Genomic DNA, 18,912 nt, shown 5'->3' on the forward strand with positions numbered 1-18,912 from the left:
GTGTGTGGTGTGGTATGTGTTTGTGGTGTGGGGGTGTGGGTGTGGTCTGTGTGTATGTGTGTGATCTGCTGTGGAAGTGCTTTACGTCTGTGTTTTCTGACTCCTGTGGGTACAGTTTCCTTTCTTACCCTCCAGCTGGATTTTCTCTTTGGTCAGTCCCGCCTTCTCTCCGCATGGCTGTCCCGTCACTGCCGTGTGCCGTGGCCCCTGGAGTGGCAGTGTCGCTGCCCCGGGAGCTGGTTGGAAGTACCTGCTCTCCCACCCTGACTCTGCCCAAGGCTGGGGAGGCCTCACCCTGAGCTTTATTCACCCTTTTGTGATTCTGCTGGGAGCTCAAGTTTGAGAGCCACAGGTCTTTTGTTTTTACTTTTCTTTTTTAGTTTTAGGAATTTCTAGTCATCTTTGGGCAGCAAAGATGCTTTGGGCATCTTTGGGCAGTGTGTAAATATTTACTCCTTGTCTGTATCATGTCTTGTTTATAATAAGGGAACATAATGATGTGTATGGCGTCAGTTGAAAAACTTTTTATTATAGAAAACGTCAAGCACACCTGAGGTGGAGGCCACAGGCAACTCTGATATCCAGTTCATCCCCTGCCCTTCCTGTCCTGGATTTTTTTTTTTTTTCTTTCTTTCTTTTATTTTCTTTTTTTTGAGACAGAGTCTCACTCCAGGCTGGAGTCCAGTGGTGTCATTGTAGCTCCCTACAGCCTCTAATCCTGAGCTCAAGCGATCCTCCTGTCTTAGCCTCCTCAGTGGCTGGGACTATGGGCACCTGCCACCATGCCCAGCTAATTTTTCTTTTTTTTTTTGTAGAGACAGGGTCTTGCTGTGTTGTCTAAGCCAGTCTCAAACTTCAGGGTTCAAGCAAATCTCCTGCCTTGGTCTCCCAAAGTGCTGGGATTACAAATGTGAGCCTCCAGGCCTGTATCATTTTGAAGCAGACATCAGTCACCTGTCACATTCATAATCATGTCCTTTGTTATATGTTTTGTTTGTTTGTTTGTTTGTTTATTTGTTTGAGACAGTCTCAAGCTGTCGGCCCTGGGTAGAGTGCTATGGCGTCACAGCTCACAGCAACCTCAAACTCTTGGGCTTAATTGGTTCTCTTGCCTCAGCCTCCTGGGACAACAGGCACCTGCCACAACCCCCGGCTATTTTTGGTTGCAGTTGTCATTGTTTAGCAGGCCCCGGGCCAGGCTCAAACCCACCAAGCTCTGTGTATGTGGCCGGCACCCTACTCAGTGAGTTTGTTTTAGAGGCATAAGACATCCTTCCCCAGCACACCTGGGCTCTCTCTGTAGGGGCCAGGGAAAGGGTTCTGAGTTTATCTCTCAGCTCTGTGGTGTCCCAGGCTTTCTATGGCATTCTCTGCCTTCCCCACTCCCTGTGTCCCTGTTCTGACCCACGCTGTTTTGACGTCTCTGTTGACTCTTGCTTCCCAAGGTGGTGGCTATTAGCAGAGGCTCCTTCCTCTGTTCTCCAGCCCTGTGGTAGCTTCTTGCACCGTTTGTTCTTCTATAAGAACCTTAGATCTGCTCATCAAGCTCATCTAGAATAAACCTGCAGAATTTTGCTTGTTACCACCCCAACATGAGGTCTGCCCTCCAGGGGACACGTGTTGCAGCTGTGCGTGACTGTGAGTCTTGCACGTTTCTATCAGGGTTAGTCTTGGATGGTACAGTTGCTTCTGCTGTTGCCAGTGGGGTCTTTTCCTAGCCCATGTTCTATTTGCTGATGGGCAGGAACGCTCGTTGTTTCTGCATGTTGAACTTGAGTCCAGCCGGCCTTGCTGGACTTCATCCTTCTTGTTTGCAAGCTAGATTTGCAAACATTTTCCAGCTAGATCATCTCCTTGACAAGGTCATCTCTTCCCCTTCGTCTCTGCTTTGTGTTCTTGTCCTCTCTCCAGTTCAGTCTGGTCTGCAGGGCTATGTTCTATTGTGGGTGAGGACTGATCTGCAGTTGTTTTTGTGCGTCTGTCCAGTGGCCACACAGCCTCTTTGGTGACCTGCCACCGTGGCACTTGGCATACAGGGTCTCGGCCTGGCCTCCTACCTGGGCACTGGGCCAGGCTTGTAGGAGGTGGGTAGGCTCATAGGAGGGTCCTAAGTCTTTGAGCCACAGGTGTGATAATCTTGGCAACTGTGTGACCAGGCTGGAGAGACATCCTCATGTGAGCAGGGACCAGGTCAGAGCCACCAGGAGCTCATGGGTTGCTGGGCTGCTGCTGGGACGGGATGTCCCGACAAGCCTGCAGACTACTTCTCAGGCTCACTTGCTTTCTGTTGGACACATTATTGAATGCAATTCCCGGGCCATGCGACTCTCCTGCTTATTGGGTTCAACTCGGGGTTCAGTGCACTCACAGCACCGTGCACCGTGACCATAGTCGTGTTAGAACACTTTCATCACCTCAAAACCAAACCCCACATCACAGCAGACGCTTGGCAGCCCCTCCCCGATCCCTAGCACCCATCTGTGACCCATGTCTGGACACTCCGTAGCCCCTGAGCTCATGGCCAGCCCATGTGTAGCATGCATCCATTTCAAGGCTGAATTTTTTCTGTCCTAGGATGGGCAGCCGTATCTCCCAGCAGGTCAGTTGCCTTTTGGTGCAGCTGTGGCTTCTGTGGGTGGGGTGCCGAGCTGTCTAGCTGCACCTCCTTGTCCACCCTGAGGAACAGGCCTGTGTGGCTCTCTGTGGGTGGGTAGCAGCAGCAGCAGGTGGTCACAGTGTTTAAGGCTCTCAGTCTCCAGAAATCTGTCTTGAGTGTGGCTGATGAAACTGAGGGTCCCAGGGAAACTCACCCCAAACCCCCCAGTCCCCAGGCCTTGTGAGATCAGCACTGAGAGACTGTATTTTAAACTGTGGGCTTAGAGCCAGAGTCCCTGGCTGGTGTCTGGGCATGTCTGTGTCCCTGGGTTGTTCCTGGGGCCAGCTTCCTGGACACCTGACCCTCATTACCCTCTGTCCTCTCTGGGACACAGGCCAGCAGAGGCCACTGACTTCCTGACACTCCTTGAGGACAGCCCCAGTGGGAGAAAGAGGCCACCCTGCCTGAGCAAAGCCCCTGGCGAGAAGGAAGCCACGCGCAGCGTCCTGGTGAGGCTGGACTCGGGCGAGCAGGTGTCTGTCCCCCCGCCACACTCGCCGGGTTTCCTTCTTTGTTCTGTCCTTGCAGAAGGGCGGCGTGGCTGTGGGGGGTATCCCTATTGCTATAGGATCTTTGATCTTTACACTGTGGCCCGTGGCGTACCCCCTATAGGGATAGGTGGGGGCTCCTCCCATCTGGGGTGAGGAAGGGTCTGACGGGGAGTGTGCTCTGTGTCGGGGCACATGGTGGCCAGAGGGCTGAGGTGGTGCCCATTTGACCGGCAGGATGGCCAGCCCAGAGGCTTTACCGTTCCAACTAGTGCCCGGCATTGCAGCGCTGACTCACCAGTGGGCCCACGGAGGAAAGAAGGCACTGTGGCCTTGGCACCCAACTTCACGGCTAACAACAGGTATGGTCCACTGCAGATACCTGACAGCCCTCCTGGGGTGAGGACCTGTCCTCAGGTTGCTCAGGGCCATGCTAAGGTGCCTTGGAATGAATGAATGAACAGCCTTCTTTCTCAAGGGCAAAGCGAGGAGGATGCACTTGTGCTGTGGCCAGGAGGAACTGTCTGGTTAGCTAAGGAAGGACTGGACTCTCTGGGGGCTTTGGCCTGGGGGGCTCATTGCGGTCCTGGTGACTCCTGAAGGCTCACATGGGCTCTTGAGCTTTGGGGCAGCAGGTGTCCCTGGAGGTGAGAGGTGTGTCACCTTGGGCCCTGAACCCACCTGCCACCCATCAAGGGCCAGTCAGTATCAGGGCTGTGTTGGCCACTTCCAGAGCTGTGCTCACTAAGAGTGCAGCAGACCAGAGCTCATTGGGAGTGGTGCCCAGACAGCAGGTCAGCACAGTCCTGGAGTAGTGGGCTCAAGACAGCCACCTCTAAGCCTTTAAGGACAATGTGTCCCCATGCTCGGCCTCCGTGGTCCAGTGAGTGGACTGTCTGGCCACTGGCCTACAGCATCTGGAGCAGCCACCGAAGGAACCGTCTCAGGGAGAGGCTGTGCAGACATCCCATGGGCCATGCTTTTAATGCAAGAATTAAAACAAAACTTTAGCTGTGGTGCCCGTTAGAGCGTGGCGTGCACACGGCTCACAAGCTAAGGTGGAAGCTGGCAAGGTACTGCCCCTTCCTTCCTACTGACCCTGGCGTCCCAGGAGCAGCTACCACAAGCACTTTCTTCTGGTGTTTCCAGAAAACGTTTCCAAGTGCACACTAAAGCTGCTCACATGTGAGCCCCTGCAGCCAGCCGTGGTGGGAGATTGAGGCCGCAGCACCACAGGGGTGCAGATGGAGCCTGCCATGCTCAGTGCCCCAAGCTCCCAGCAGCCTTGTTTCCATCTTGTGCTGTCTGGTTTGGGGCCTTTCCTTAAGTACTTGGTGATACCGGTTGAAAGGGCAGCCCTGGGAGTTGCCTGGCAGCTTCACTCTGGGGAGTTGGGCAGGGACCCACCTGTCAGTGTCCTTAGAACCTTTCTGTAGAGAGGATCCCTCGGGATTCCATTTGGGGTTCAACTTCTGGCTGCCCGCATTGCCCAAGTGGGGGATGGCACGTCTTGGGAGCGTGGCCGACTCTGCTAGCCCACAGCAACCTCTCTCCCCCTGGCTCCATCACAGGAAAACCACCTGCTTCCCTGGGGGCCAAGAGCTGTGTAGATAGCTTTGCTGCGACCTCTCGGCCGCCTTTTTGGCCTTGCTGTTTGCACTGCTCTGTGGGCCTCTGAGACAGGTGGGCATAAGGAAGTGTGTCTTCCACCCAGGGCGCCTGGCTGGGGTGAGGGTTGAGCTGCATCCTGTGCATCAGCTGTGCAAGTTGCTGGCATCTGAGCTGCTCCTCCCCTCACTGCCTGGAGTTCCAACCCCTGTTCACTTGGAATCCCCGGTTGAGCTTCCTGGGTCAGAAGAAGAGCTCACCAGCAGGGCCCTGGCCACAGAGGGACCTGGGGATGCCACACCATGCCCTCCGAGCACACAGCAAGCACAAGGGGCTCTGGCCACACCTACCATCCCCCCCACCCCGAGCACAACTTGAGGTACCCAGTCCCCAAGCCTGATCCTGCTGTCTCTCTTTGGCAGGAGCAATAAAGGAGCCGTGGGCAACTGCGTCACCACCATGGTGCACAACCGCTACAGCCCCTCAGAGAAGGCTCCCCCTGTCAAGAGCTCCAACCAGGCAGCCTCCTCCCTCAAGTAAGACCACCTCAGGGGAGGGCCAGGGTCTGACCTCAGGTAGGGCATGCAGCCTGGGACAGAAAACCACTTGGACTGGCCAGCCTATAGCAGGCAAGCCGGGGTCTGTAGTTCTGGCCCCTCTGTGCTCTGCAGGTCAGGAGCTTCCAGGCAGAGGGAGCAGCCCCAATGAGGGCAGGTGCAGTCTGGGCCACATCCAGAGCACGAAGGCCCCAGGGCAGGGGTTGGCTGAACTCAGAGGGGTCCCCTGCCTGCCGTGGGGGCCTGCTCAGAGGCAAAATGGCCCATGGGGTTTCTTGAGTCACTGGCAAGTCAGGATGGGGACCATGACTTCTGAGAACTTTTTTAAGAGTAATTTTAAGGATTACTTTTTAAATGCAAAGAGCCCATTTGCCTCAGCTTCTGGAGCATTGGCCCTTGTCATTGTGCTGGTGGCTCTGGGACCTGCCAGTGTCCCACTCAGCTGCTGGTGCCTCCTTTAGGCTCTGAGCCTGAGGCAGCTCAGGATGGAGCAGCCTGGTGCCTGGCACAGGACTGACCTCTAGCAGTGAGGGGCTGCTTTTTCTTTCCTATCAGCAATGTTGTCAAGGCAGCCGCCTGTGAGGGCAAGGACAGCAGCAGCTTTGAGAAGCCTCAGAAGAACATCCCCAGCACGAACCTCATGGCCCAGAGCAATGCAGGGGGCACTGCCGGCCTGCTCAGGCGGAGGGAGGTGACTGAAGAGGAGGCCGAGAGGTGACAGCCCTAGGCAGGGCCAGTTTGGGCTCAGAGGGGCCTGAATCTGGTGGGTGGGAGTGGGGAGGGAAGCAAGGGCCTGGGGCTACAACTCATTTCCACTTAGTGGTGGTTTTAAATTATGGAGGTGAAACAGGCCACAGTGTGGTTCCCTTTACGGGAGACATTAGAACGGGCCAGTCTATAGGAACAGAAGACAGAGCAAGGGTTGGTTGCCCAGGACTGGTGTGAGGACGGGACAGCAAGAGTGCTCATTTGAGTGTGATGGATGGTTCCAGAATCAGACCAGGCCTATGGCTACACAAATCTGTAAATTTGTTAAAAATCGAGTTATGCCCTGAGAAATGGGTGCATTTTATAGCATATAAATAACCTCTCAATAAAAGTGTTTATTTAAAAATGAGGAGGGAAAGAAGATATAAAACTAAAAACCCAAATCATGGCTGGGCCTATATCCTTAAAGCTTGTCCTTGGGGAGCTGGAGGGTGGGGCATGGGCGGAGCGTCTGACAGGTGACAGCTGTTCACCCGGGCAAAATCCTCAGGTGAACTGTCCTCCATGGTCTCTGGACCATGGAAGCTGAGCCCCATCTGGGTGATTGGTCACTGGCCCACCTTCTGGGTAGGGCAAGTCAGGAAACCCTGAGGCCAGCTCCGGGAAGGCCCCCAGGGAGTACACCCTCCCAGCTCAGACCCTCACAGCAGGCACTGCCCATATCTTGGGCGGTCTTAGCACCTTTGCCGGATGAATCTACACATAGTCCCACTGTCAGATATTTATAGACATCCCTGCAGCCCCAAGATTCCCTTGAGCTCCTTTTATTCAGCTCCTCCTTGATGCTGGCAACCCCGCTATGCCCATCTGAACACCCCTGCGGTGTTCTGTGCTGCTGGGTCCTGGCCAGTCGCCTTGTTTATGGGTGCTCCGCAGTCCTCACGTGCAGCCAGCTGATGAGCATCTAAATTTTTTCTACTTTGAGACAATTATGCCACAAGTTGGCATAGATAAACAATTCTCTCCTGTGGGTAACTTCCTAGAGGAAGGCTTTTGGGTGTTAATGGTGCCAGTCCAGATGGGCTGGTCCCATCTGGTCACAGGCACGTGAAGATTGCTAAGTGTGTCCAGCTACCAGGTCCCCTCTGTGCCCCCACGGGACCCAGCACCTGACGTCCACAGGCTTGTGGGGGGTGCTGGCCTCACCCTGAGCTTCATTCTCCGGGCAGGTTTATCCACCAGGTGAACCAGGCTGCTGTCACCATCCAGCGTTGGTACCGCCGCCAGGTGCAGCACCGCCGAGCTGGAGCTGCCAGCCTAGAGTACCTGCTCAGGTCCAGGAGAGAGGTCAGTGTGGATGTGGAAGCCATACCAGGTGTTCTCAGGTGCTGCCCAGGACCCAGGGCCCCAACTGTGTGCAGGTAGAGTTTCTGGTCCAAGTGGAATTGCATCCTACTGGACCTTGGGTCCACTCAGTGGGCAGGGCAGTCCTCATGTGACTTCATGGGTCCCTGGGTGTCAGGAAATGCCTGCCGGACCCATCCTGGCTAAAGGGTCACAGGAAAACACTCTGAGCGGGTTCCTTAATGTGGGGCCAAGCTTCCCGTCTCAGGAGTGGGGGGCCTTGTTCTCTGCTCCCAGTGGAGTCTCACCTCCCTCCAGCCCAGATGGACTCTAGGGGGCTCCTGGCATGAGGTGAACACCTGGACGTGGGGACTCTGTCTTTTGGATTTGTAATCCTCTGTGGCTGGGTTCCTTGTCAGGAGCAGCAGCAGCGGTTGGGCAGGGAGAGCCTCCTGGACCTGCAGCAGCAGAAAGAGGCAGCGAGGAGGAAGGCCCGGGAGGAGAAGGCACGCCAGGCCAGACGAGCAGCCATTCAGGTGCCCAGGAAGTCCTGTCAGGGATGATAGCAGCACGTTGGGTCTGATCTGCGGTAGCTCTGCTTCTCGGGGCTCCTAGGCCCATGGACATTGAGCCTCAGAGCAGATTGGCGGGGGGAGCATGAAAGGGCCGTCCCTTCCCTCAACTACCGCTCAGAGATGCCCCCATGGCAGGAGCTGCAGCAGAAGCGAGCTCAGAAGTCAGGCACTGCAGGGCTCAGGCCGCCTGGGGAGACCTGTGCTCTGGGGATGCCACAGCCTGTCCTGGAACCGCTGCTGACGCCAGGTCACACCCTCCAGCAGGCCCTCAAGGCCAACAATGCCAGTGAGTGTGGCTCTCTGTCCACCTTCCCTGGGGGCCTGGCCTGCCCCTGCCTGCCCCGTGTACACTGACCACTGACCTCAGGTTGAGCTGTGGCCAGGAAGGAGGTTTGGCCTCTGGGGGCATTCCTTCCACACTCCTGTCCCATGCTGTTGCCTGACTAGTGGCTTCCTGCTGGGGAGGTAAGGGGTCTCTCTTTGCAACAGACCCAGGGCCCACTTCTCTACCTGTTTTACCTGTGAGGGCGCTGAGACCTTGATAAATAGTCCCAGACGTGGCCACACCACAGAGCAAGCCCTGAGGTCTGGGGTGGTGCCCACTCCCCTCAACTTCACACCCGGGGAGGCTGGGGCTGCCCAACCTCTCCCTGATGCTGCAAGGTCCTCGCAGTTTCTTCCCAAGGACACCTCCAGATTCACTGCCTGGGGGGACACTGCTGTGTTCTGTCTGCAGGTACCGGCTTCCACACTGAGGTTCCCAAGGAGCCCCCTGCACCCGCCTCCAACTCCCCCCAGGAGACCCAACAGTCTCGGGAGGACAAACTGCAGGTCTGGGCACACCCACCCTCCCCTCCCTTCCAGATTTCTATTTTAAATTATGGAGGAGAAACAGGCCACAGTGTGGTTCCAAGGATCTCTGTTTTGAGGACCACGTCTGTGCCAGGGTAGCCTAAGCCTACCTTTTCTCTATTCCTTCCCCAGTTGTATGGGTCACTCATGCCCTGAAAGGCCACCCAGTGGGAGTCGTTTGCTCTGCTACAAAGTGTATAAACCCCTTAGGTTTACATAGATGCTAGGGCTGGGTGGCTCTGTCCTCGCACAGAAGGAGGGGGGCTGATAGCAGGGCTCCATTGGCACCAGGCAGCTGGGAGGAGTCAGTGGCTGGAGCTGCTCAGGGTTTGATGGCCCAAAGCGTGGCAGGAAGAGTCTGGAGGAGGCCCTGCAGCTGACGACCAGCACCAGCTTCTCTCCCTGCCCCTTTGCTGTAGGACACTCACTCCCAGGATGTAGCCAGGGAGGACTTAGCGCCGGTGGCCCCTAGCAGGGCCAAGCCTTGGCCACCGCTAGACGAGCTGCTGCACACACTGCATCTGCTAGAGGAGGAGCCTGAGCCGCTGTCCCAACCTGGGGTCCCCTACAAGGGCAGATATGCCTGGACCAGCAAGGTGACCACAGCCACATGCCCTCCCCAGCCCAGTCTGGCCGCCGGTGCTATCCATACAGGGCATGGAGTCACTTTGGGGGCCAGAGGGTAGGAGGATAATGGGTGCCACCTGGCTTCTCACTTCAGTAGGGACCCTGATAAGGGCCAGTGGAGTCCACTGTCCCTTCCCATCTGAGGCAGGACACTTAGAATGACTGGAGGGAGGACTACACACTGGGTGGTGGGCACCTCCTCCCTGCATCAGGGTACCCAAATGATGCCCCAAGAGTTTCTGGGCAGCCTGGGGGCCCTTTCAGAGCCAGGTTATCCCTGCCCTTCCCTCCCTGGCAAAGCAGGCCCCACCTCGGGGACCCCAATGCCAGACCCTGTCCCACAGGAGGACGATGCCAGCTTTCTGACAACTGACAACCTGGAGAAATTCAGGAAACTCAGTGCAGCCCCTGGCCCCCCTGAGGATGAGACACTGCTCTCAGAGGCCAAGCTGCAGACCATCATGAACTTCCTGGATGAGATGGAGATGTCTGCACAGGGCCAGCCAACTCTGCCACAGGAGGTGGCCATTATCCTCCACCCCCAGCTCCCCCAGTGGGAGGGGTTTGCTTACTTCACCCTCTGTGGGAGGAGGGTCACTCATATCCTCTCTGGAGGGTGGGGTGGGCAGGCCCTGCTTACCCACACTGGGCCCTTCAGGTGGGCACTAGAGTCTCATATGTGAGCTGTGTGCACATAGGCGGTCCTGGCATCCTGTGCCCTGGTGTCCCAGGCCGTCACCTGACCTGCCCTGGGAGAGCACCAGTGTCTGGAGTGAGAGGAGGGGTGATGTGAAATTCACTGTGGTGGGGGCAGGAGACCAAAAGTGAATATGGCTTTATACTGGTCTTTGATAACTTTTCTGATCACTGAGGCCACTGCCCCTGCCACCTGTGCTGAGCAATCCAGGATCAGACCCCCACCTCACATCTGGGCTCCCCTGTGCACTGACCCTCCCCCTGAGCAGGGGCAGGGCAACAGGTGTCGTACCACCTCCGGGGCTACCTCCTGGGCCTCTGATGCTGGGCCACCTCCTGGGCCTCTGATGCTGGGCCTTGTCCACAGGGGCTGCTGCCAGAGGCAGCTTCCGAGGTGAGCGCATCCGCAATGCGGCTGAAGCTGGAGGTGGAAGAGAAGAGGCAGGCGGTGGTGCTGCTGCAGAGAGCCCTGGTAACTGACACAGGAATCCCCACAGCCCCCGCTGGGGTGAGGGCCCCACCAGCACCCTGGTCCTCATGAACTGGCCTGCCAGCGCTCTCCCACCCACACCTGCAGGTGCAACAGCGGGACCTCACTACCCGGCGAGTCAAGGAGATGGAGAAGGAGCTGAACCTGCAGCTGCAGCGGCAGAAGGCACACTATGAAGCCACCATCCAGCGGCACCTGGCCTTCATCGACCAGGTGACCTGCCCCTGGAGGGTCAGGGTGGGGCTCAAGGCACAGCATTGGTCTCAGAGAGACTTCTAGAGCCAGGGGCTCCCAGTTGCCGGGTGAGGCACTGGCTGCAGGACAGTGCCAGTCTGGGTGCTTGGGTAGTGCTGCTGTCTGCATCCCTCCCTATGATAGGCCAAGGATGGCAGGTAGAGCCAAAGCACAGTGGGCAGAGCACACCCTGCTGTGGTCACTAGAGGAGCCTCTTGGCCCCATGGGAGGTGAACAGCTAGACTGGCACTACCTCCACCCCCTTGTGCTGTTTGGGGGCCACTGTGCCTTGGGGAGACCATAGCTGATCTATAGGGATAAGTGAGGGCAGTGAGAACATTCAGCCTGCCCCTGGCTCAGCTGCCCTCTGGCTAGGCCCCATCCTGGAGGGATGAGCTCTGGGGCCTCCAGGGCTGCTTGGTAGTCATCATAGGTGTGTCCAAACCTGAGGCCCTCGCTGAACTGCTATGATCCTGACACCCTTGGAGAGCCCCTGGGCTGGGTGATGGGGAGCAGAGGTGCAGCCCCCATCTCTGAAAGACCGTGACGTCTTCACTGCTGGGTGCTGAGGCCTAACCCCACTGAGCTGCTATGACTTTGATGAGTCCTCTGGGTTGAGAACTGGGTGGTGGCTGCAGCCCCGTGTCCACATTTGCACACACACCCCTGGGTCCATCTGCAAACCTAAGAGGGGTGGCCTCGGGGGAGGGGGTGTCCTTAGCGCAGCAGCCTCCCCTTATGGCTCCTGTCACAGCTGATTGAAGAGAAGAAGGTCCTGAGTGATAAGTGTGAGGCTGTGGTGGCCGAGCTGAAGCAGGAGGACCAGAGGTGCAGGGAGCGTGTGGCACGGGCACAGGAACAGCACGAGCTGGTGAGCCCCCCACCCACTGGCTCCCAGACCTGGTAGGCTCATGGCAGGGTGGGACTCAGTGCCAAGATGGTGGGAACAGGGTAGGCAGCAGGGTCCCGGCTCACTGTAGCACTGAGCCCCTCCCTCTCCAGCTGCCCAGGGGACTAGGCCTTGGGGTGAGGCTGGGGACAGGCACTTGTGTGGGCCCATCATCCCATGTCCACAGATGTCCACACAGGATGCTACAGTACTGTGAACATAAATTTAGTAACCCATCTGCCCCAGCTCCTGTCCCTAGGTGACAGGACTCACTATCTCCTCAGCTTGTGTGCCCTGAGCAATGACTCCCACATTCCTGCTTTGCTGGCTGGTGCTGATTAAAAGGCCCATTTCACGGGCCTCCGCCTGCCTGGCTTTGCCTTCTCCCAGCATGGGCGGTGACAGTCCCTAAGCCCCGACTCTGGGTATGGGAGTGTCCCCCATGACCATAGCTGACGGCCAAGTTTGAGGACCACTGATCAGGGTGAGCTCTGGAGCCATGCCTGCAGGCCAGCAGCACCCCTTTCTGGGACAGGTCCTTGGCAGGTCCCACTGACCCCCATTTCTCTAGCCTGGCCCCAGCCCTGGGCAGGATGAAAGGGATACCCAGGGGGCAGCACCTGCCCACTCGTCTCGAGAACACCCTTTGCCATCCTGTTAGGGGAGCTGGACACTCAGCATCTGCCAAGACCCACGAGGTGGCCAAAGTGTGTGTGGGGTGGTGTCCTTTCTGTCTTCCCAGCCTCCTGGTTCTCTTGCTTGTAGGAGATGAGGAAGCTCAAAGAGCTCATGAGTGCCACCGAGAAAGTCCGCCGGGAGAAGTGGATCAGTGAGAAGACCAAGAGGATCAAGGAAATCACTGTTAAGGGTGGGTGTGGGGGCAGGGGCAGGAGGGCGTGGGGGCCAGGGATGAGCGTCTGGGGCTGGGCAGGAGGGCATGGGGGTTAGGGGTGAGCCTTTGGGGCTGGTTGAGGGGACCTATAGCAGGATAGGATGTCCATAGAACATGGTTTCACACATGTAGCACAAGACCTTCCTGGGAAGGAGTAAACCCTCTGTGTCCCTGTCACAGCCCCTCCAGGCTGGCTCCACACATAGGCCCGGCTCAGCACCCAGCACTGGTACCCAATGGCCTGAGTTTAGAGGGGTCAGGAGGAGAGGCCTCACTAAGGGAAGTGGAGAAGCAGCCACCGAGGCGGGGCCCGCTGGGATTATGGGGATCCTTGGCCAGCAGCAGCATCTGCCTGTCCCCCAGAGAGTCCCCGGGTGGGCAAGGTGCCCTCGTGGCCCAAGACGGGCCAGTGTCTTGCTCTGGCCAGGCTTCTTGTGGCTGTAGCTGGCGCCCTTGTCCCCAGGCCTGGAGCCTGAGATCCAGAAGCTGATCTCCAAGCACAAGCAGGAGCTGCGCAAGCTCAAGGGCCTGCACGAGGCCGAGCTGCTGCAGGTGGACGAACGTGCGTCGCAGCGCTACCTACGCCAGGCCGCGGAGCTTCGGGAGCAGCTAGAACAAGAGAAGGAGGCACTGGGCCAGCAGGAGCGTGAGCGGGCCCGGCAGCGGTGGGTGGCGGCCTCCAGGCAGGGCCTATGGAGACCCTCAGTGTGAATCTGGGGTATTCTTAAAGTCTGGAGCCGGGGAGGGGGCAGACCCCGGGCTCCTGCTTAGTGGGCTGTGTCCTTGTGAGCTTCTTGGGGCTGGGGTTTGTACCTCTCACCAGGTACCCACTTCCAAGGCTGGCCCAGCAGCAGTTAGCCTGCAGACAGGTGGCCTCAAGGTTCTTCCAGCTCTGACCTTGGGGCCCCTGGACACTCTGATTTGTTCCCTTGGCCCTGGGTCTTGGATGTGACCACCCTAGGATCTGGTGGCCAAGCACGTGTCCATAGGTCAGTGTCTGCAGGCACTGATTCAGGGTGGGGCTGCCCCCTCCTTGCCCTATTTCCTGGGAGTGGCCAGTTTCCCCAGACACACCTTGGCCAGACCCTCAGCCACTTTCCCCAGGTAGGAAAAGGATACAGACTCTGAGCACATGGTGCCTTCATGCCTGAAGTCAGAGGTGGCAGAATGATGTCTCACAGGGCGTCTGCCTTCCTGCCATCCTAGCCTGCCGGGCAGTGCTGACCAGGATGAGGACAGTACAGGGCAGGGGGGCTGTGGAGATAGGACAAGTTGAGCTGAGGCTATTTCACAAGACACTGCAAGGGCCTGCAGCTTAAGGACTACTGAGGGGGCCAATGACTGGGCTTGATGGGCACTGAGAGCCGAGGGCTACCTGGTGCTGCCGTGTGAGCAGATCCTCACCCTGCAGGTTTGAGCAGCACCTGGAGCAGGAGCAGTGGGCCCTACAGCAGCAGCGGCAGCGACTGTACAGCGAGGTGGCTGCCGAGAGAGAGCGGCTGGACCAGCAGGCCACCAGGTGCTGCCAGGACGCCAGGCCACCCACTGACCTCTCCTACACCTGACGCTTCACCTCCTAATCTCTTCTTCCTCTGATCTCTCACCCCTCACTCCAACATCTGCCCTGATCCCTCACCCCCGACATCTCCTGCTCCTGACCCCACCCCCCAATATATGCCCCTGACCCCTCACCCTTGACATCGCCTGCTCCTGACCCTTCAACCCCCAACATCTCCTGCCCTTGACCCCTCACTTCCCAACAACTCCTGCCCCTGACCCTTGCCTCTGACCTCCTTTGTGGGCCTCCAGGCAGCGGGCAGAGCTGGAGGAGCTGCGGCAACAGCTGCAGGACAGCAGCTCAGCACTGACCCGAGCCCTACAGGCCGAATTTGAGAAGGGCCAAGAGGAGCAGGAACGCAGGCACCAGGTCCATATCCCACGAGCCTGGGTGGCAGGTGGGGCGACAAGGCGCTGACTGCTGCTCTCACGCTGCCCGCAGGTGGAGTTGAAGGCTCTGAAGGACCAGCTGGAGCTGGAGCGGCAGGCATGGGAGGCTGGCTGTGCCCGGAAGGAGGTGGGGCCCGGCCCAGGCTGTGGGTGGAGGGGCCACAGACACCCCCCAGGCCCAGGAGGAGGAGCCACGTATGGGCTTGTGAGACAGAGGCCTTGGCGGGAACCTCCAAACTTCCAAGAGCTACCTGTGCTCCTCTGACTGTCAGGCAGGGGGGCCCCCGGGTCTGAGGGAGAGGAGCATTGGCTGTGCAAATGGTCTTCAGGTAGGAGTGCCTTGTCCAGTGCTACCTCCTGTGCCTACACAGGGTCCTCAGGATGTAATCCCCCAGACTGGTGGCATGGGACAGGGCAAGGATACTCTTCTCCAAGGCCCAGAGCCAGGGAACCCCCAGGAGCTGCTGCCCTGCCCCACCCTTGGCTTCCCTCCTTCCACCTTCCTCTTAGCAGCCCAACTTGGTAACAGTCCCTGAGCCAGCTTATGTTCCTCCAGGAGGCATGGCTGCTGAACCGAGAACAGGAGCTGAAGGAAGAAATCCGGAAAGGCCGGGATAAGGAGATTGAGCTGGTCATTCACCGGCTGGAGGCTGACATGGCACTGGCCAAGGAAGAGAATGAGCGGGCAGCTGAGAGCCGGTGAGGCTCCTGAGAGCAGGGCACCTTCGAGTGCTGGACAGGGAGGGCCGGGACCGGGCACAGGACCACATGCATGTCTAGGCCACCCTGTGACCCTGCCCCTCCCGCCCCAGCATCAGGCGCATCCGGGACAAGTACGAGGCAGAGCTCTCGGAGCTAGAGCAGTCAGAGCGGAAGCTTCAGGAACGGTGCACAGAGCTGAAGGGCCAGCTCGGGGAGGCGGAGGGGGAGAACGTGCGTCTGCAGGGCCTGGTACGGCAGAAGGAGCGGGCACTGGAGGACGCGCAGGCAGTGAGCAGGCGACAAGCGGGCAGCAGTGGGCAGCCCCCCCCCCCCATACCTGCTGAGCCCCTGCCCTGCTGGCTTGCTTATACCTCCTGCCCATAGGTGAATAAGCAGCTGTCTACTGAGCGGAGCAGCCTGGCTCAGGTGATCCGCCAGGAGTTTGCCGACCGCCTGGCAGCCTCAGAGGAGGAGACAAGACAGGTCAAGGCAGAGCTGACCCAGCTGCAGGCCCGCCAGCAGCTGGAGCTGGAGGATGTGCACCAGAGGTGTGTGGCCAGCTGCATGGGCCTGCAGGACATGGCCAGGGAAGGCCGGGCGAGTAGAGACGCCCTTACTCCTTCTGGGTGTGGATAGGCAGGCGTGGATCCACACTGGCAGCCCTGGACACCTGGGCTGTTCCCCTCCAAGTGGCAGCTGGTCGTGGGTGTCAGGCGTCCCAGCAGGCCTGGCTGTGCCCTCTCCCCAGGAATGCCCCGTGTATCGGGTCAGCCCATGTGGGTTCTCTGGGGGCATGGCTCCCAGGGTCACTGTGGCCTGGGTAGATGGGTGCCATGCAGAAAGGGTTGAGGTGCTATGAGGACGCCAGCCCTTCTGTGTAGCCTGCTCACCGTGGGCTCTGAGATGTGGACATGGCTGGGGGCTTCCTGTGCTGTCTGGGTGCCTCCCCTGGGGTGTGCGGGCTCATCGCTCCAGTGGTCCACTTGGGGTTCCGTGGGGAGCATCTGGGACCAGCCATGGGGCCCATGGTCTGAAAGCACGGGCTGGTTTGGCACTGAGGAACAGCGGCTTGTGGAAGCCCCTGTGTGCTACCTGCAGGGTGAAGGTGGCCCTGGCGAAGAAGGAGGAAGCTGTGAGCAGCCTTCGGAGACAGCACGAGGCTGCGGTGAGGCAGGTCCAGCACCTGGAGGAACTGCTTGAGCGGCACCAGCGGCCACTGCTGACCAAGTGACCCCATCAGGGGTGGGCGACAGACGATGGAGGCCGGATGCTGGGCCCAGAGCCTGGTGCAGGCTGAGGGTGGAAGCTGCGAGACGGGGTGGAGTGGACCTGCGCCTGCCCAGGTGCTCAGCACACTTATCCTGGTGCCTGTGCCTGTGTTTCAACAGTAAAAGAGATCTTTTAGTGCTTTGTGTGACCTCGAGTAGCCAGTAGTCCCACGGAGTGGCCAAGTGTGTCTCCCTCTCTCCCTCCCTCTCTCCACCCTATCTAGGAGCGGAAAGTCACAAGGCCGTGCAGCAGGTCCCCATGCTCAGCACAACTCACTGCACATGCTCTGTGCCTTACTCTGCAGCCCTAGCACAGAGAGTGGCCCTTTGTTCTAGCTTGGTGTGGAGGAGCTCTGAAGGCCCCACTCCACCCCTGTAGGTGCTTAGAGCCCATAGGCTGCTTGTGCCCCCCAAGGCTAGAGTCCGGGGAGACTCCAAGGAATAGACGTTCCTTTAACTATCAAGGTGTGAGTCTGGAGCCCTCCAGAAAGGGGGACAGACGATGCTCCTTAGCACAGGTTGCAGCTGCCACATGCTCTGCGTGGGTTGTGGGAAGCTCTTTGGAAGCTGTGCATTGTCCAGGCTGAGCCCAGCGCAGCCTGAGGCCCAGGTCATTGTCGGGCACCTTGACTCAAAGTGATTGCTGGGCATGCCCTGGTTAGTGGACATAGCCCTGCCTGTGCTGAGACAGACACATACCAGGGATGGACAGCCCAGTGTGGATGGCCTCAAGGCTGTGTCCAGAGCTCCCGAGGGTCGCCATCAGCCAGGCTGGTCTCACAGAAGCCACTGGCAGAGCCAAGAATGATGGCAGCAGCCCTTAAGGCGAGCTTCCCTTCACCAGGCCTGAGCTAAGGCCTTAGCACAGCTGTACAGTGGGTAGTCCCTCCCCACCTGTCCACGGTGGACAGGATACAGGCTGCAGGGAGGACTGTTGGTGGGTGACCTGTGCAGCTGGGCTTCTGCAGAGTGGAGGTTCTAACCTGGAGCTTCACCCAAACTTGAGCTCAACTGACCAGTAGCTCTGGAGACCCCACACTGTCCTTGGAGTCTGTGCTCAGGACACAAGTGGCCACACCCACTTGAGAGGCTTTACCATAACCCAGGGCCAGAGGGCCAGTGGCAGGTACCCAGTAGTCCCCTGAGCCCTCCAGGCAGTCCCGGCAGCATGGGGTTCTGTCTCAAGCACTGAGCATCGGTGGGCATGATTCCTGGTCATGGTCTTGCAGTCCTACACTATGAGGCCAGAGAAGGCTAAGGGGGTTGCTCTCATGGGCCTTCAGGCAGCTAGGCAGGAGCCACGTCCTGTGAGCCCCGGTCCTGCCAAATCCCCATCCCCAGTTCACCAGCCTGTCCGGGCCTTTGTTTCCTCACCTGCCCAGCGAGGCTTGGGCAGGAGCTTTGGGGTTTCTTACTTTTCCTTCGTGGCAGAGCAGGGTCTCCCAGGACCTGAGGCCAGAGCCCCATGGGGAGTGGGACTGCAGGGCCACACTGGTCTCCCATGAGCCCCACAGATGGGCTGGATGCTTCTGCTTCCTCCACTGCCCTGGGCTGGGCACGGGCTGCCTTCCACAAGCCTTACAGAGGCGCAACAGGAGCACGGGCGCTTGCAGGGCAGCAGCTTCCCCAGGGCTCATAGCTCCTCCGAGGCCTGACCCCTCTGGCGGGAGAGCCCTGGCTGGATGCTAGTGGAGAGGACGTGCCCTCTCAGGCCTCGCCCCCACTGCCTGAATCATTACCAGCGAGATGGTGGGTGGGGGCAGCTTGGCAACCAGGCAGCCAGGCAGTCCTGACCAGGGCTTGAAGGAGGAAGGGGCTCTCTCAGTGCTCCCGTGCTCCCAGCCCTATCTACCTCCCCCTCAGCCAGCTTTGCCTAGAGGCCCTGCCCCACTGGCCTGAAGCCAACCCTCTTCCACCAGCTCTTATACCAGCCAGTCCATGTCCCAGGGGAGAGGGAAGGTGCTGGACACCAGGAGTGAGGGCTGGAGTGGGCTCTGAGGGGCTAGAGGTCTCAGGCCCTTGGGCCTGGCCTGCTTCCTCCACCAGCAACACAGGAAGCTCGGGCAGGAGTTGGTCCTGGGGTAGGGGAGCAGGCTGGGTGGGAGGACAGGAGTTGGTCCTAGGGTGGGGGAGGCAGGAGTTGGTCCTGGGGTCGGGGAGCAGGCTGGAGGAGGAAGAGTTGCTTCTGGGGTGGGGCAGTTGCTCCTGGGGTAGGGGGCCAGGAGTTGCTCCTGGGGTGGGGGGCAGGCTGGGAGGGGGCAAGTTTTCTGGTCTGGCATGTCTGGATGGTCTAGCCAAAAACTGTATTTTTATCTGAATTGTTGCTAGGAGAAGCAGCTTTTAATTACTAAACTAAGACATTTTTGGCTCAGTGCCTAT

General features: G+C 58.8%; 1 protein-coding gene across 2 annotated transcripts in view; it reads left to right on the top strand.

The window, feature by feature from the left end:
* CEP131 (centrosomal protein 131) overlaps positions 1-16,655 on the top strand; it is a 25,283-nt gene extending 8,628 nt beyond the window's left edge. For both annotated transcript variants that reach the window (XM_023511263.1, XM_012802830.2), the window contains exons 4-25: positions 2,991-3,105; positions 3,382-3,506; positions 5,175-5,288; positions 5,865-6,023; positions 7,247-7,364; positions 7,781-7,897; positions 8,072-8,222; positions 8,673-8,767; positions 9,208-9,384; positions 9,760-9,936; positions 10,479-10,583; positions 10,689-10,814; positions 11,590-11,706; positions 12,490-12,592; positions 13,080-13,281; positions 14,028-14,135; positions 14,426-14,543; positions 14,616-14,690; positions 15,120-15,262; positions 15,376-15,553; positions 15,650-15,813; positions 16,364-16,655. In XM_023511263.1, the coding sequence (XP_023367031.1) occupies positions 2,991-3,105; positions 3,382-3,506; positions 5,175-5,288; positions 5,865-6,023; positions 7,247-7,364; positions 7,781-7,897; positions 8,072-8,222; positions 8,673-8,767; positions 9,208-9,384; positions 9,760-9,936; positions 10,479-10,583; positions 10,689-10,814; positions 11,590-11,706; positions 12,490-12,592; positions 13,080-13,281; positions 14,028-14,135; positions 14,426-14,543; positions 14,616-14,690; positions 15,120-15,262; positions 15,376-15,553; positions 15,650-15,813; positions 16,364-16,496 (2,920 nt within the window). In that variant the 3' untranslated portion in view covers positions 16,497-16,655. The remainder of the gene's footprint in view (positions 1-2,990; positions 3,106-3,381; positions 3,507-5,174; positions 5,289-5,864; positions 6,024-7,246; positions 7,365-7,780; positions 7,898-8,071; positions 8,223-8,672; positions 8,768-9,207; positions 9,385-9,759; positions 9,937-10,478; positions 10,584-10,688; positions 10,815-11,589; positions 11,707-12,489; positions 12,593-13,079; positions 13,282-14,027; positions 14,136-14,425; positions 14,544-14,615; positions 14,691-15,119; positions 15,263-15,375; positions 15,554-15,649; positions 15,814-16,363) is intronic.
* Positions 16,656-18,912: the final 2,257 nt, after the last annotated feature.

Source organism: Otolemur garnettii, unplaced genomic scaffold, assembly GCF_000181295.1.
Source record: "Otolemur garnettii isolate 467f Iridium unplaced genomic scaffold, OtoGar3 scaffold00018, whole genome shotgun sequence".
Lineage (NCBI taxonomy): Eukaryota > Metazoa > Chordata > Mammalia > Primates > Galagidae > Otolemur > Otolemur garnettii.